Source organism: Agelaius tricolor, unplaced genomic scaffold (genome assembly GCF_023055355.1).
Source record: "Agelaius tricolor isolate 1412-34295 unplaced genomic scaffold, bAgeTri1.0.p SCAF_114, whole genome shotgun sequence".
NCBI classification, from domain to species: Eukaryota; Metazoa; Chordata; class Aves; order Passeriformes; family Icteridae; genus Agelaius; species Agelaius tricolor.
In genome coordinates, this window is record NW_027269374.1 from 38,074 (window position 1) to 55,484 (window position 17,411).

At 57.9% G+C, this 17,411-nt stretch overlaps 1 protein-coding gene across 3 annotated transcripts; it reads left to right on the forward strand.

Annotated features, from left to right (window-relative positions):
• The first annotated feature begins 815 nt into the window (after positions 1-815).
• On the forward strand, positions 816-17,156 carry PAN2 (poly(A) specific ribonuclease subunit PAN2). 3 transcript variants are annotated; one of them, XM_071419661.1, is made up of 26 exons: positions 816-969; positions 2,357-2,643; positions 3,692-3,861; positions 4,628-4,748; positions 5,264-5,341; positions 5,436-5,703; positions 7,008-7,350; positions 8,773-8,869; positions 9,338-9,457; positions 9,550-9,669; positions 9,747-9,875; positions 9,985-10,184; positions 10,490-10,632; positions 10,895-11,001; positions 11,356-11,454; positions 11,859-11,935; positions 12,427-12,568; positions 12,805-12,942; positions 13,482-13,541; positions 13,624-13,714; positions 13,809-13,966; positions 14,092-14,235; positions 14,776-14,955; positions 15,724-15,817; positions 15,900-16,097; positions 16,873-17,156. In XM_071419661.1, the coding sequence occupies exons 2-26, from the start codon at positions 2,371-2,373 to the stop codon at positions 16,905-16,907; spliced, it is 3,585 nt and encodes a 1,194-aa protein (XP_071275762.1). In that variant the 5' UTR covers positions 816-969; positions 2,357-2,370; the 3' UTR covers positions 16,908-17,156. The 3 variants fall into 3 exon arrangements, with proteins under 3 accessions (XP_071275762.1, XP_071275764.1, XP_071275763.1); XM_071419663.1 differs by having other exon boundaries at positions 10,493-10,632; XM_071419662.1 differs by lacking the exon at positions 816-969 and adding an exon at positions 1,117-1,134.
• The last annotated feature ends 255 nt before the right edge of the window (positions 17,157-17,411 follow it).

Consider the following 17,411-nt stretch of genomic DNA (forward strand, 5'->3'; position numbering starts at 1 on the left):
CCCTCGTTGTTCCCTCGGTGTCCCCTCATTGTCCCCCCGTTGTCCCGGGCCGGGCCGGGCCGTGTTGCCGCAATCTCGGCGCTTTCGTGGGTGGCGGCGGCTTCGGCTCTTCCCGCCCCGCCCGCCGGGGCTGCCCCCGGCTTTCCCCGGCACCGGGAGCGCCGCGGGCAGCGGGGATGGGCCGGGCACGGGGGCAGCGGGGAGGGGACACGGCCGGGAGGCCGGGACACTTGGGCACATTTGGGGACATCGGTGGGGATGAGGGACACCGGGGACGGGGGGAGACATTGAGGGACACCAAAGGACACTTAGGGACATTAAGGTGCATTTGGGGACACTGAGGGACACTGAAAGGCATCTGGGGACACTTTGGGGACCCCATGGGGTACTGGAGACACGGTGGGACCCTAGGGGACATTGAGGGACCCCTTGGAACATTGTGGGACCCCCGTGCACGCTGTGTAGGAATGCCAAGGACTGCGCGGCACACTTGGGGACGCTTGGGGGCCCCGAGGGGTGCCAGACACCCGTGGGCACCGTGGGACGCCCCGGGCTGCTCCGTGACACACGGTAGGCTCTCGTAGGTAACCGGGAACGCTGCGTAGGACCCCATAGACCGCAGCCGCCGCATGGCTCAGCAGCGCCTAGGCTCGGAGAGGCCCCCGGTGGTCCCGGGGCTGTCCCCGGGGCTCCCCCGCCACGAACCAGCCGATCGCAGCCTTTTTGTCCCGTGCGCCGCCCCGTCCCGCCGCGCTGCATAGTCCCGCCTTCCTCGGGCGCTGATTGGTCAACACCCCGACGCTCTGCGCTGCCATTGGTCAGCAGCGCGGGGCGGCCCCGGTTTACCGGGCAAGGGGCGCGGTTGCCGTAGCGACGGCGGGAGCGGCCCCGGCCCCGGCCCGGCCGCGGCGGCGCAGCGGGACGAGCCCGGCAGCGCGGCCCCGGCGCGGCTCTGCCCGCGGCGGCTCGGTAACGGCGGGCGCGGCGGGGTGTGGGTTTGGCGGCGGCTCCGGGGCTCGGTCGGGACGGGACCCCCCGTGTGCCCCGCCCGGCACCACGCCTGGGAGTGCGGGCGCTGATAGCGCCGGTCCCGCCGACGAGATCGATGTGGGGTCGCGGTGATAAAGGCGGAGGGTGCGGAGCTGGCCCGGAGCCCTGGGGGTGCGGCGGGGCGGGACCCGGTTTGGCTGCCCGGTGCCTTAGGATACTGCCCGGTGCCTTGGGACACTGCCCGCTTCCTCTGGAGGTTGTTCCGTGCTCTGGGAGCACTGCCCGGTATCCGCGGGAGGCTGCCTGGCATCTTGGGCTGCTTCCCGGTTAGCCCGGATGCTGCCCGGTGCCCAGGGATCAGTGCCCGGTGTCCTGGGACCCGTCCCCGGTGCCCAGGGACAGTGCCCGGTACCCAGGGACCCCTGCCCGGTGCCCAGGGACGGTGCCCAGTGCTCAGAGACCCCTGCCTGGTACTTAGGGACCCCTGCTCGGTACCCAGGGATCTCTGTCCGCTGCCCAAGGATGGTGCCCGGTGCCCAGGGACCACCCCAGCCCCTTCCCCCGTCCATGCCCAGGCTCTGATCACCCCCTGGGGCAGAAACTTTACATCCCAGGCCCTACCGAGCACTGCCCCTCACCACCGGAACGGAGATCCCGGCTGCTGTTCCCGCCCCTCAATCCCCGTTCCCGCCCCTCAATCCCCGTTCCTGCCCCTCACCCCCAGGAATCCTGGCTGCCGTTCCTGGTTCCTGCCCCTCTCCCCGGGTGATTCCAGCTGCCGTTCCCATCCCTCACCCCCGAAGATCCCGATCCCAGCTGCCGTTCCTGCCCCTCAACTCCCGTTCCTGCCCCTCAATCCCCGTTCCTGCCCCTCACCCCCGTTCCTGCCCCATACTCCTGGTGATCCCAGTTCCCATCCCCGGTTCCCCCATCCCATCCCTGGTTCCAGCCCCCCCCGGCTCTCCCTGACCCACCCCCTGTCCCTCTGTCCCCCCTCTCCAGCTCCAGGACCCACCATGAACTTTGAGGGCCTCAACCCCTCACCCCCATTCCTGCCCCCATCATGTTCCCTGGTAATCCCAGTTCCCATCCCATCCCATCCCCAGTTCCCCCGTCCCATCCCCGGTTCCCCCGTCCCATCCCTGGTTCCAGCTCCCCCTGGCTCTCCCTGACCCACCCCCTGTCCCTCTCCCTCCTCTCCAGCTCCAGGACCCACCATGAACTTCGAGGGCCTCAACCCCTCACACCCATTCCTGCCCCCATCCCGTTCCCTGGTAATCCCAGTTCCCATCCCATCCCATCCCCGTTTCCAGCCCCCCCAGCTGTCCCTGACCCACCCTCCTGTCCCTCTGTCCCCCCTCTCCAGGTCCAGGACCCACCATGAACTTCGAGGGCCTCAACCCCTCCCTGGCCGAGTTCGCTCCTCCCCTGCACCCCGCGCTGGAGCCGGTGCTGGACCCGCACCTGAACCCCAACCTGGTGGAGCTGGACCCCGAGGGGGTGGCCCTGGAGGGGCTCCCGGTGCCCGACCCCGTGCCCCTGATGGAGGGCATCTACAGCGAGCTGCACACGGCCGTCTCCGAGGTCGGCGTGCCCGTGGCCGTGGCGCACTTCGACCTGCACGAGGAGATGCTCTGGGTCGGCAACCATGGGGTACGTGGGGAGCTGGGGGAGCTCTGGGGAGGCTCTGGAGAGGTTTGGGAAGGCTCTGGAGAGGTTTGGGGAAGATCTGGAGAGGTTTGGGGAAGATCTGGAGAAGTTTTGGGAAGATCTGGGAAGGTTTTGGGAAGGTGTTGGAAGCTCTGGAGAGGTTTTGGGAAGGTTTGGGAAGGCTCTGGAGAGGTTTGGGAAGGCTCTGGAGAGGTTTTGGGAAGCTCTGTAGAGGTTTTGGAAGCTCTGGAGAGGTTTTAGGAAGGTTTGGGAAGATCTGGAGAGGTTTTGGGAAGATCTGGGAAGGTTTTGGGATGCTCTGGAGAGGTTTTGGAAGCTCTGGAGAGGTTTTGGGAAGGTTTGAGAAGATCTGGAAAGGTTTGGGAAGATCTGGGAAGGTTTTAGGAAGATCTGGAGAGGTTTTGGAAGTTCTGGAGAGCTTTTGGGAAGCTGTGGAGAGGTTCTGAGAAGGTCTGGGGAGCTCTGGAGAGGTTTTGTGAAGATTTTGGAAGCTCTGGAGAGGTTTTGAGAAGGCTCTAGAGAGGTTTTGGGAGGTTCTGGAGAGGTTTGGGAAGCTATGGAGAGGTTCTGAGAAGGTTTGGGGAGCTCTGGAGAGGTTTTGGGAAACTGTGGAGAGGTTTTCAAAAGGTTTTGGAAATATCTGGAGAGGTCTTGGGGAGGTTTGGGAAGATCTGGGAAGGTTTTGGGAAGCTTTGGGAAAGTTTTGGGAAGCTCTGGAGAGGTTTTGGAAGCTCTAGAGGGGAAAACCCCCATAACCTGGACCTGGCAGAGGATGAAGTCAGGCTCAGCTGTGTCACACCCACCAGGACATGGAGTTGTGACATCTCTGTCCCCTCTGCTTTCAGGGCAGAGGGGACATGCTGGGATTTTTTATTTATCCAGGGAAAAGCCTGAGCTGCCTTCCCTGGAGTGTCAGGAATGCCCCCGTAACCTGGAAAATCCAGGATGTGGCAGAGGATGAAGCAACACTCGGCTGTGTCACACGCGCTGGGACATGGGGTTGTGACATCCCTGTCCCCTCTCCTTTCAGGGCCACGCCACCTCCTTCTTCGGGCCCACTCTGGAGCGCTACTCCTCCTTCCAGGTGAACAGCAGCGACGACATCCGCCAGATCCAGAGCCTGGAGAACGGCGTCCTCTTCCTCACCAAATCCAACCTCAAGTACCTGTCCCGGGGAGGCCTCATCATTTTCGACTACCTGTGAGTGCTCCTGGCCCCTCCAGGGGCTGGGCAGGGGTCTCAGGTGTGTCAGGGGCGTGGGGAGTGTCAGGGGTCTCTGAGGTTTCTGGGGTCTCAGGGGGCTCAGGAACCTCAGGGGTCTCTGGGGTCTTTGGGATGTCAGGGGTCTCTGGGGATTCAGGGGTCTCAGGGGTCTCAAGGAACTCTGGGGTGTCAGGGGTCTCAGGAGCTTTAGGGGTCTCAGGGATCTCAGGTGTGTCAGGGGTTTCTGGGGTCTCAGGGATCTCTGGGGTTTCAGGGGTCTCAGGTGTGTCAGGGATCTCTGGAGTGTTAGGGGTCTCAGGAGTCTCTGAGGTCTCAGGAGCCTCAGAGGTCTCAGGGGTTTCAGGAGCCTCAGGTGTGTCAGGGGTCTCAGAGGTCTCAGGGGCTTTAGGGGTCTCAGGGATCTCAGGCATCTCAGGTGTGTCAGGGGTCTCTGGGGTCTCAGATCCGTCAGGAGTCTCAGGGGTGTCGGAGGTCTCAGGTGTGTCAGGGATCTCAGGGGTCTCTAGGGTGTCAGGTGTGTCTGGGGTTTCTGGAGTCTCAGGTGTCTCAGGGATGTTGAGGGTCTCAGAGGTGTCAGGGGTCTCAGGAGTCTCAGGTGTGTCAGGAGCCTCAGGGGTCTCTGGGGTGTCAGGGGTCTCAGGAGTCTCAGGGATCTCAGGAGCCTCAGGAGTCTCAGGTGTGTCAGGGGTCTCTGAGCTCTCAGGAGCCTCAGGGGTCTCAGGGTGTCCTGCCTGTCCCCCAGCATGGATGAATCCGAGGACATGCACAGCCTCCTGCTGACGGACAACAACACCCTGCTGGTGGCTGGGCTGCAGAACCACGTGCTGGAGATGGACCTCAACACTGTGCAGGAGACACAGAAGGTGTGGCTGGGCTGGGGGCTGCTCCCTGCAGCTTCGCTCTGGGATTCCTCCCTGCTCATCTCTGCTCTTCCCTGGCCATCCCTGCTTTTCTCTGCCCATCCCTGCTCCCATCCCTGCTCCCATCCCTGCTCCCATCCCTGCTCCCATCCCTGCTCCATCCCTGCTTTTCTCTGCTCATCCCTGCTCCATCCCTGCTCCATCCTTCCTCTCATCCCTGCTCCATCCCTGCTCCATCCCTGCTCCATCCCTGCTCCATCCCTGCTCCATCCCTGCTCCATCCCTGCTCTTCCCTGTCCATCCCTGCTTTTCCCTGTCCATCCCTGCTCCCATCCCTGCTTTTCTCTGTCCATCCCTGCTCATCCCTGTCCATCCCTGCTCATCCCTGTCCATCCCTGCTCATCCCTGTCCATCCCTGCTTTTCCCTGTCCATCCCTGCTTTTCCCTGTCCATCCCTGCTCCCATCCCTGCCCTTCCCTGCCCTTTGCTGATCTCTGCCCTCCCCACCTCTCTCCCAGTACACTGTGGAGGTGCCCGGCATCACCATCATGAGGCAATCCAACCGCTTCTTCTTCTGCGGCCACACCTCAGGCAAGGTAACCCCTGTTCAGGGAGGGAAAAATCCCAGAATTTCAGCTCTTCCCAGACCTCCAGAGCCTGGGTGACCACAGCCAGGCCCTCCCCTCTCAGGTGTCCCTGCGTGACCTGCGCACCTTCGTGGTGGAGCACGAGTTTGACGCCCACTCCGGGAGCCTGTCAGACTTTGACGTGCACGGGAACCTGCTGGTGACCTGTGGCTTCTCCAGCCGCATGAACGGCCTGGCCTGTGACCGGTTCCTCAAGGTCTATGACCTCAGGATGATGAGGGCCACCACCCCCCTGCAGGTCCACATCGACCCCTTCTTCCTGCGCTTCATCCCCACCTACACCTCCCGCCTGGCCATCATCTCCCAGACAGGTGAGGTCATGCTGGGCGTGACGTTTCTATCAAAAATTCCTTAAAATTCCATTTCTAAAATCTTTCTCTCCCCCCTTTATCTGTCCTTGGAAATTGTCCAAGCACAAAAGCTCTCACTGCTTCCCCTGTCACTGCTGTGGGGTCGTGTTGGGGTTTTTTATTTATCCAGGGGAAAGCCTGAGCTGCCTTCCCTGGTTTGGAGCATCCAGGAGTGTCAGGAATGCTCCCCATAATCTGGAAAAGCCTAACCCAAAACCTGGGGTTATGGGGTTTATGGGGTTAATGGAGTTTATGGTGTTATGAGAGGTCAGGGACAACGCTCTAAGGTGTTGGAATTTGGAGATTTGAGGAATTTTTGGTGTTGTCCTGTGCAAGAACAGGCATTGGACTCAATGATCCACGTGGGTTCCTTTCATCTCAGGATTTTCCATAATTTGAGAGGTCAGGGACTGTTTAGACACCGCTCTCAGGTGCTGGGATTTGGAGATTTGAGGAATTTTTGGTGTTTTCCTGTGCTGGGCTGGGAGTTGGCCTCAATGATCTTGTGAGTTCCTTTCAGATCAGGATTTTCCATAATTTGAGAGGTCAGGGGCAACACTCTCAGGTGTTTGGGATTTGGGGATTTGAGGAAATTTTGGGCTTGTCCTGTGCAAGAACAGGAGTTGGACTCAATGATCCAGCTCAGGATATTCCATAATTTGAGAGGTCGCGGGCAACACTCTCAGGTGTTTGGGATTTGGGGATTTGACGAAATTTTGGGCCTGTCCTATGCAAGAACAGGAGTTGGACTTGATGATCCAGCTCAGGATATTCCATAATTTGAGAGGTCAGAGACAACACTCTCAGGTGTTTGGGATTTGGGGATTTGAGGAAATTTTGGCCTTGTCCTATGCAAGAACAGGAGTTGGACTTGATGATCCAGCTCAGGATATTCCATAATTTGAGAGGTCAGAGACAACACTCTCAGGTGTTGGGATTTGGGGATTTGAGGAAATTTTGGCCTTGTCCTATGCAAGAGCAGGAGTTGGACTTGATGATCCAGCTCAGGATATTCCATAATTTGAGAGGTCAGGGGCAGCACTCTCAGGTGTTTGGATTTGGGGACTGGGAAACTTTTAGGCTTGTCCTACACGGGACCAGGAGCTGCACTTTGCTCCTTGTAGTTCCCTTCCCACCCAGGACACTCCACAACGCTCACCCAAGCGCCGCCATCCCACATCCACCATCCTGCCCCCTGCGTGCCATCACCTCCTGCCTCCCACCCACTCCTAGCACCACATTTCCCCCTTTTCCCTCCTCCCCAGGCCAGTGCCAGTTCTGTGAGCCCACCGGGCTGGCCAACCCCGCCGACATCTTCCACGTCAACACCGTGGGGCCGCTCATCATGACCTTCGACGTGAGCGCCAGCAAGCAGGCGCTGGCTTTTGGTGACTCTGAGGGCTGTGTCCACCTCTGGGCTGACTCCCCAGAGGTCACTTTCAACGCCTACTCCCGTGAGACCGACTTTGCCCTGCCCTGCATGGTGGACACGCTGCCACACCTGGATTGGAACCAGGATTTGGTGCCTCTGTCGTTGATCCCGGTGCCGCTGACCAGCGACGCGTTGCTCTCCGACTGGCCGGCCGCCAACTCGGCCCCTGCACCGAGGTAATTCCCAGATTCCCACTGAAAGAATTCCCAGATTCCCTCTCTGGCACAGTCCCTCTCTTTCCTCATGCCTAAAACAGAGGATAGAGGAATTAAATTAAATTAAAAGCAGGTTTTTATTGAAGGATTTCAATGGGTGCACCTTGGGTAAAGTCGCACAGAGGTTACACCCAAGATGTGAGTTTTTCACACTTTTATAAGATTGGTGCATTTACATATCAGGGTTTAATCCTCCAATTACAGCCTCAGGTAATGGAGTTACTTACTCCAATTACAGCCTCAGGTAATGGAGGCATTTCCTCCAATTTCAATGGGTGCACCTTGGGTAGGTAAAGTCAACCAGAGGTTACACCCAAGATGTTGGTTGTGAGTTTTTCACACTTTTATAAATTTGGTGCATTTACATATCAGGGGTTAATCCTCCAATTACAGCCTCAGGTAATGGAAGCATTTCCTCCAATTTCAATAGGTGCACCTTGGGTAGTTAAAGTCACACAGAGGTTACACCCAAGATGTTGGTTGTGAGTTTTTCACACTTTTATAAATTTGGTGCATTTACATATCAAGGTTTAATCCTCCAATTACAGCCTCAGGTAATGGAGTTACTTACTCCAATTACAGCCTCAGGTAATGGAAGCATTTCCTCCAATTTCAATAGGTGCACCTTGGGTAGTTAAAGTCACACAGAGGTTACACCCAAGATGTTGGTTGTGAGTTTTTCACACTTTTATAAATTTGGTGCATTTACATATCAAGGTTTAATCCTCCAATTACAGCCTCAGGTAATGGAGTTACTTACTCCAATTACAGCCTCAGGTAATGGAGTTACTCCAATTACAGCCTCAGGCAATGGAGTTATTTACTCCAATTACAGCCTGAGATAATGGAGTTATTTACTCCAAGTTTGCCCCCCCTCAATTCACTGTTGTTTACATCTCTAGGAGTTTGAGTCAGGTGTCCTTGAGTGTCAGAGAGGAATTGTTTCATGTAAATAAAATGAGAGAACAGCAGCTGACAGGCTGTGGAGTTGTAGAGTTACACACTAAAGCAGTACAAGGTCTGAAAAATGTAAAAGCTGAATCCTAAGGCATCATTCCTGCTTGCCTGGGAAACGCCAGATGAGTTTCCCGTGGTGGAGGTGTGACTGTGCAGGTGTGAGGATGGTGGGACATGGTCCAACCTCCCTCCCTCCCTCCCACTCCCAGTGGGATCCTGCCTCTGCTCTGCCCCTGTGGAATCTCCTTTTCCCTCTTCCTACCCCCAACACCCCCACACTCAGCACTGCTGCCCTGGTGTGTCCCTTACTGAGTTGGAAAATGAAAACCTGGGGAGGGGGGAACACTCAGGACCCCCTCAGGGTGGGTCCCTGGGCCCCCCTTGGGTGGGTGGGAGATGCTGCTCTGAGCCAGGGGCTGTTTCCAGGCGAGCCCCCCCGGTGGATCCCGAGATCCTGCGCACCATGAAGAAGGTGGGGTTCATCGGCTACGCCCCAAACCCCAGGACCAAGCTCCGCAATCAGGTACCCACTGCCAGGAGGGGCATTTTTGGGAGGGCAGAACTCTGCAGCCTGGGAGAGGATGGAGCTCTGTGCGTGCTGAGGGATCCCCCCAGGTTTCAGGAATCCCATCCCATTCCCTCGGGGTGGTGCAGGTGGAGTTTGGAGGTGGCAGCTTCTCCTGAGCGGGCAGAGGGATGGAGTTGGAATTCCCAGCTCCATCCCTCCGTGGCTCTGAGGGCAGCAGGGAAGGTCTGAGCTGTTGGGAGGTTCATGGCACGTCCCTCAGCCTTGGGAAAACACTGCCCTGTGCTTTCCCACAGTGACAAATCCCTGCCAGCAGGAAGGTGCAGGTCCAGGGAGGGCCCCACTGTGCTCTGGTGGATCCCTTTGCTCATTCAGGGAAGCAGGAAAGCCCAGGAGCTGCTTGTGGGGTTTCTCCCCACCTCAGGGTTCAGCTGCTCACCCCTTCTCCTCTCTCCCTGCTCCAAGATTCCTTACAGGTTAAAGGAGATGGACAACGAGTTTGACAACTTCAGCCAAGTCCCCGAGTCCCCGATCGGGCGTGAGGAGGAGCCACATCTCTACAGGGTGGCCAAGAAGTACAGGAAGGTGGGTGCTGGCCTTGGGGGGCTGCTCTGGGGCACAATGGGGAAAAGAATGCATGGGGAGGTGTTTTTTTCACCTGTCACATCTCTGCTCAGGTCACCATCAAATACTCCAAGCTGGGGCTGGAGGATTTTGATTTCAAGCATTACAACAAGACGCTGTTCGCAGGGCTGGAGCCCCACATTCCCAACGCTTACTGCAACTGCATGATCCAGGTGGGAGCTGCCCCAGTCCCACCCAAACCCCTGTGTGTGACCCCCCAGAGCCCCCCTAAGTGCTGGTTCTCTCCCAGGTCCTGTATTTCCTGGAGCCAGTTCGCTGCCTGGTCCAGAACCACCTGTGCCAGAAGGAATTCTGCTTGGGCTGTGAACTGGGCTTGCTCTTCCACATGCTGGATTTGTCCAGAGGAGATCCCTGCCAGGTCTGTGCTGGGCTGGGCTGCCCAAGGGTGTGGTGCTGGGCAGGCAGATGGAAACTCCTGTCACTTGACCTTGGGGACATTGTTCTCATTGCTCTTGCCCCATGCCCAGGGCAGCAATTTTCTGCGGGCTTTCCGCACCATCCCGGAGGCGTCGGCTCTGGGCTTGATCCTGGCAGATTCAGATGAAGCCACGGGGAAGGTGAACCTGGGGAGGCTGATTCAGAGCTGGAACCGCTTCATCCTGACTCAGCTGCACCAGGAAACCCAAGAGCAGGAGGGACCCCAGGCCTACAGGGGGGCCGGCAGCAGGTGAGGCCCTGCCATGGGGATGGGACAGGGAGCGAGCCAAGCTGGGGAGGGGGACTGCTCACCAGAGACCCCACCCATCCCTTGGAAAGTTTGGGATGCCTTGAGGGATCCGTGGGAATTACAGCTCTTCACATATTTGAACACTGTGCTGAGCCTCTGCCCCCTAAAACCTCTTTTGAGGCTTTGCAGAGGGGCTTGGAAGGTTGGGACAGCTCAGATGGCTGATTCCTCAAAATCTGAAGGATTTTGGGAGCTGTGGCTCCCCAGCTTAGGGATCTCTGCTGATCCCAGTGCTGTTTTTCCAGCAGCTTTGGCTCCTCGGGGGACTCTGTGATCGGGCAGCTGTTCAGTTGTGAGATGGAGAACTGCAGCATGTGCCGCTGTGGGAAGGAGACCGTCCGTGTGTCCTCCACGCTGCTCTTCACCCTCTCCTACCCCGACAGCACCGGTAACAGCAGGGCCCAGCCCCCTCAGCTGGGTGGGGTTTGGCATCCATGATTTTTTCCAGCTGGAACACACCCACAACCAGGAGCTGCCTGAGCTCCAGGGGTGGGTTTCCAACCAGCCGAGCTTTTGGCTTTCAAAAGACACTTTTGGGGCTTGACCTTCTGGTTGGTGGTTACGAGGAAAACCCCAGAGGTTTGGCTGAGCTCAGTTGGTCAAGGTTTGTGTGCTCGGGGAGGTGACGTTATTCTCCTTTCTCCCTCCAGAAAAACCAGCCAAGGATTACGAGTTCGCCCAAATTTTAAAGCGCAGCATCTGCTTGGAGCAGAACACACAAGCCTGGTGTGAGAACTGTGAGAAGTACCAGCCCACGGTGAGGCTGGCAAGGGGGCACAGGCACGAGGGGCTGTGGGACACGGGCATGAGTGGGGCAGTTTCTCCCTGAGTCACTGGGGAACCTCCTGAGTGGATGCCAGAGATTCGGTTCCTGGTATTTCCTGGGCTCTGTGAATTCCTCCCACAGGGGCAGGGATTCAGCAGGGAGAAACAACCTCCCCCCACAAAGAGAAGAGCTGCTGGAGCAGCTCTGCAATCCTGGAAGTGCCCCCAGGACTGCAGCCAGGCAGTGGCAGATGTCCCAAATCCCACTCAGATGTCCCAAATCCCACTCGGATGTCCCAAAATCCTTCTCTGTGCTCTCATTCCCACCTCTCCCTCTTCCCTGCAGGTGCAGACCAGGAACATCCGCTGCCTGCCAGACGTGCTGGTCATTAACTGTGAGGTGAACAGCTCCAAGGAGGCAGATTTCTGGAAGACACAGGCTGAGGTGGGGGAGACACTCGGGGCCCGTTGTCCCGGCACGCTGGGGTTGAGGTGCCCGGCCCCGCCGAGGTTCTCACTCTGCTCTCGCTGGCTCTGGCCTCTCTCCCTCCACCTGAGGACCTGGTGCAGTTTGGGTCATGCCTGGGGCATGGTTTGTACCTTTGGAATCGGAAAAGATGAGATCTCCTGGCGTGGCAGAGCTGAAGGGACTGCAGGAGTGACTTTGTCCTTCCCCCAGCCCCCCCGGGAGCACCTTGGGACGTTGGGTTTTCCTTTGTTTTTTTTTTTTTTCCCTGTCACCAACTTTAATATTTAATATTTTCCCTGCTCCTGGCCTGGCTGTCACCCAAGTGTCCCCAGGGCTGGCCTGTCACCGTGTGCTGATGCTTGCCTGTGTTTCGTTGCCAGTATTCCTTTCAGAAAGCCATGATGAAGAGAGGAGGCTTTGACATCACCAAGGGAAAGGAGATCTCTCTTGGAGACTGGTAGGTGACAATTCAGGAGGAATTTCTTCATGGAAAGAGCTGGAACATGCCAGGGAGTCACCATCCCTGGAGGTGGCCAAGGAATGAGTGGTTGTGGCACTCTGGTCTGGGTGACAAACTGGGGATTGGCCAGAGGTTGGACTTGATGGCCTTGGAAAGCTTTTCCAAGCTCAAGGATTCTAGGATTCTGTTCCTGGGGTGGCACCTGTGAGCAGTGACACCTCCTGGGTGTTTCTCTGGGATATTTCTCATGTAAATAATGTTAATTTGATAACCTGCACCACATCCCCTTTGTCACCCACCTTGTGCCCCTTGTGTAACTGACAAAAGCCCCAAAACCACATTGGCTGAGCACCTCTCCCAGAGTCCTGCTCCAGGCAGCTCCAGCTTGCCACAGAAATTTCAGGAAAATCACAGAAAATCACAGAAAATCAGCTGGCCTGGGTGACATCTCCTCTCTCCAGCTCAGCTTTCCATGATTCCCCGTGCAGGAAGGATCTGGGGAACCCCGACACGGGGCATTCATATCCTTCCGTGGAGGAACTGAAGAACATTTGGATCCCTCACGCCATCAAGATGAGGTTGACCAAGAGCAAAGAGCTCGATGTGAGCAACTGGAGCGAGACCGATGAGGTAAAGTGACAAAATCAGCGTGGGTGAGGTGACAGAGCCACCACAGGTGAAGTCACAGAATCGGGGATGAATTCTGTGGGTGGACTGACAGAGGCACGTGGGGCTGTGGGAGCAGAGCTGCCTCAGAACCACTTTCTGCTGAGGGATGATGAGGAGATAGCTCAGGGGAGCATGGAAATGTCCAAAAATGGTGGTTTTGGGGGTGGGGGTTCAGACATTCCTAATTCCTGCCTCAGCTGAGCCCAACAGACGACCCCGAGTCCGTGTACATCTACGACCTCATGGCCACCGTTGTGCACATCCTGGATTCCCGCACTGGGGGCAGCCTGGTGGGGCACATCAAGGTGGGAGAGACCTACCACCAACGCAAGGAGGTGAGACCCTGCTGGGCCCCCACCAGGGAGAGCTGCCATCTCATTCTGAGATCTCTCTGGAGGTTTGGGCTGAACGTGCCTAGAGCTGCTGGGGCCCCTCAGGGGGAGGGAAGGGTTGAAGAAATCTTCTTCCCACACCCACTCAAGCTGGTTCCTCCTGGCCACGGGCACGGTGCCAGCTTGTCCTTGTACTTCCAGGTAAGGGCAGGGACGTCATCTCCCTTCCCGAGGAAAGGGCTGGTCTGGGCAGTCCTGGTTTCTGCTGGAGATGCCCAAGGCAGGATTTCCCAGAGTGTGTCAAGTCTCCATCCCTGTCTCTTATCTCTTGCATCTCCCTGGAGTTTTGCTCAGGAGCTGGGCAGAGCCCAGAGCCCGTCCAGCCCAATCCTTTCTCGTCCTTTGTCACCACCCAGGGCAGCAGGGATTTCCCCACGGTGTCCCAGGAAGGGCGGGGGTTCCCACATGGCACAGTCACACCCTCCTTTCCCTGGTAAGCAGGCAGAGGAGTCACTGCTTGTGCTTTTTCCCCCCCGCTTCAGGGAGTCACTCACCAGCAGTGGTACCTCTTCAACGACTTCCTCATCGAGCCCGTGGACAAGGTGAGCGCCGAGGTGACTCCACTGCTCGTGGAGCGTGGAGCCACCAGGGCTGTCCCTGAGCGTCCCCTCTGCCCCGCCGCAGTGCGAAGCTGTGCAGTTTGACATGAGCTGGAAGGTTCCAGCCATCCTCTACTATGCCAGGAGGAACCTCAACTCCAAGTACAACCTCGTCAGTGAGTGCCCCCCTCCCCGGGAGGGGACGTGGAAGTGGTGGCGGTGGCGCCGCCGTGGTGGCACCACTGAGCTCCTTCCCCTTTCCCTGCACAGTCAAGAACCCCATCGAGGCCAGCGTGCTCCTGGCTGAGGCGTCCCTGGCCCGCAAGCAGCGCAAGTGCCACGCCACCTTCATCCCCCTGATGCTCAACGAGATGCCCCAAGCTGGAGACCTGGTGGGGTTGGACGCCGAGTTCGTCACGCTCAACGAGGTGGGGGAGCTCTGGGGAGAAAGGGACGAAGGGACAGGGAGCAGGGATGGCCCCTCTCCCCTTCCTCGTGTCCCCTGTCACCCTCTGGGGCTGTTGGTCACCATGTGTCCCGTCCTTGGTGGCAGGAGGAGGCCGAGCTGCGCAGTGATGGCACCAAGTCCACCATCAAGCCCAGCCAGATGTCGGTGGCCCGGATCACCTGCGTGCGTGGGCAGGGTCCCAACGAGGGTGTGCCCTTCATCGACGACTACATCTCCACCCAGGAACAGGTATGGGGGTCCAGGTGGCCTCACGCTGCTCTCCAGGCCACCAGGAGGGACATGGGCCTGCTCTGCAGGTGACAGTGACCTCATCTGGGTATGTGTGTGCTCTCCATGGTGACCTCACTTGGACAACTCTGGGTTCTCCATGGTGACCTCACCTGGACTCCTGTGTGTTCTCTGTGGTGACCTCACTTGGACAACTCTGGGTTCTCCATGGTGACCTCACCTGGACACCTGGGTGCTCTCCATGGACACCTGGGTGCTCTCCATGGACACCTGGGTGCTCCTCTGTGTTCTCCATGGTGACCTCACTCGGACACCCACCCACCTGGGTGCTCTCCATGGACTCCTGGGTGCTCTCCATGGACACCTGGGTGTTCCCCTGTGCCCTCTGGTGACCTCACCTGCACTCCCATGTCCTCCATGCTCACCTGGGGCTGTTGTCCTACACCAGCAGCCCCCTCCCCAGGGTGCTGAGAGGGGAATTGAGGAGGGGGCAGAGCCCCTGGTCCCTGCAGCCCCTTCCAGGTGCCCTGATCTCCACAGGTGGTGGATTACCTGACCCAATACTCCGGGATCAAGCCAGGAGATTTGGATGCCAAGATCTCCTCCAAGCACCTGACCACCCTCAAATCCACCTACCTGAAGCTGCGTTTCCTCATCGATGTGGGAGTCAAGTTCGTGGGCCACGGGCTGCAGAAGGATTTCCGTGTCATCAACCTGATGGTGACAACCTGACCCCCCCTCCCTGGCCACGGTGGGCGGCTGGGGTGGGGCTGGGAGGGGTCTCTGGACCCTGTCCCCTCCCCTGGGGAATTTGCAGGCAACCCCAACAGGGGAAGAGACGGGAATCTTGTTTCAGAAAGGCAGATTTATTATTTTATGATATATATTTTATATAACATATATAATAAATATATAGATAAAATATATATAATATATAATATATATAATTAATATATTAAATATATCTTATATTTATTTATATGTATTTATATATTATATTATCTTATTATATATCGTAGAACATTTTTATATTATAAATAATATATATTATTTATATTATATATTATTTATATATTATTTATATATAATATATGTTATATATACTATATATTTAATATAATATATATTACATTTTTATTAAATATATATTTATATATAAATATATATTATATATATTATATTAAATATATAGAATAAATATTATATTAAAATATATCAATTATACTAAAATAATAGAAGAAAGGATTTTATCAGAAGGCTTGAAAGGAAAATAATGGAATGATAATAAAAACTTGTGACTCTCAGAGAGTCCGACACAGCTGGACTGTGATTGGCCATTAATAAAATTAATTAAATTGGTTGCATTCCACAGCATCAGATAATTATTGTTTACATTTAATTTCTGAGGCCTCTCATCTTCTCAGGAGAAAACCATCCTAACGGAATGATTTTTTTTATAAACTATTTATTTCCGTGCCACTCCCCCAGGTGCCCAAGGACCAGGTGATCGACACCGTGTACCTGTTCCACATCCCGAGGAAGAGGATGATCTCCCTGCGCTTCCTCGCCTGGTACTTCCTGGGTCGGTACCGCAGCTCCGGGATCCGGCAAGGGGCGGGGCCCTCCCGGAGGGTCCCGCCGCTGATGCGGGGGTGTCCCCGCAGACCTGAAGATCCAGGGGGAGACCCACGACAGCATCGAGGACGCGCGGACGGCGCTGCAGCTCTACCGCAAGTACCTGGAGCTGAGCCCGCAGGGCGCGGAGCCCGAGGAGTTCCGCAAGGTGCTCAAGGGGCTCTACGAGAAGGGCCGAAAGCTGGACTGGAAGGTGCCCGAGCCCGACAGCCAGAGCAGCCCCAAGCGTAAGATGGCACCGCTGTCCCCTCCTCCGTGTCCCCTGTCCCCTCCCCGTGTCCCCTCTCACCTCGCTGTGTCCCTTCTCACCCCCGTATCCCCGCAGACGGGGCCGTGTTCCCCCCCTGTCCCCTCTCCCCTGCCCGTGTCCCATCTCCCCCCGGTGTCCCCTGTCACCTTGGTGTCCCCTCCCCTCCCTGTGTCCCCTCCCCGTGTCCCCTGTCACCCCAATGTCCTTTCTAACCCCTGTGTCCCCTCTCCCCTCTCCCCCCGGTGTCCCCTGTCACCTTGGTGTACCCTTCCCTCCATGTGTCCCCTCCCCGTGTCCCCTCTCACCCCAATGTCCTTTCTCAACCCTATGTCCCCTCTCCCCCCGGTGTCCCCTCTCACCCCAGTGTCCCCTCCCCATGTCCCCTCTCACCCCAATGTCCTTTCTCAACCCTGTGTCCCCTCTCCCCTCTCCCCCCGGTGTCCCCTGTCACACCAGTGTCCCCTCTCCCCTGCCATGTCCCCGTGTCCCCTCTCACCCGGCAGTGTCCCCTCTCCTTTCCCTGTGTCCCCTCACATTCATGTCCCCTCTCCCCCTGCCATGTCCCCGTGTCCCCTCTCCCCCCAGTGTCCCCTGCCACCGCAGTGTCCCCTCTCTCCCCATGTCCCCTTTCTCCTCCCCGTGTCCCCTGTCCCCCCTGTCGTGTCCTCCCTCCCCATGTCCCCTCTCCCCTCCCGGTGTCCCCTCTCCCCTGCCATGTCCCCATGTCCCCTGTCACCGCGGTGTCCCCACAGACGGGGCCGTGTTCCCGCCGGTGCTGGCCCTGTGACCGGATCCCCCGCGAGGAGCAGCGCCGGGAGCAGACCGGACACGGCACCGGGAACAGACCGGACACAGAGCGTGGAACTGGAACCAGCAGCGGGCCCGGGGCTGTCCCCGACCCGCCCGACCCCGCCCCGGGCCCGGCGCCCCGGGGCTCCCCTGCCTTTCCCTGCCGGTACCGGGAAGCACTGCCCGACCCCCGCCCCGCTCGCCCGCCGGACCGGGCGCCCTCATAAAGCAGCCTCGGACCCCCGTGCGACCGTGTCCTCCTTGGCTCCGGGGGGCGGCGCCGGGACTGGGGCACGGCACAAAGGATCGGGGCTGGGGTTGGGAGCACGGTACGGAGGAACCGGACCGGGACCGGGAAGGTCCCGGATCGGGCACAGAGCAGGGAGCGGGGCTGGTACCGGGGACACGGCGGGAATCACCGGGACCGGGCTCGGAACGGGACCAGCACCGGGAGCACGGCAGGAAGGACAAGGTTCGGGTCGGTGCTCAGACCGAGGGCACG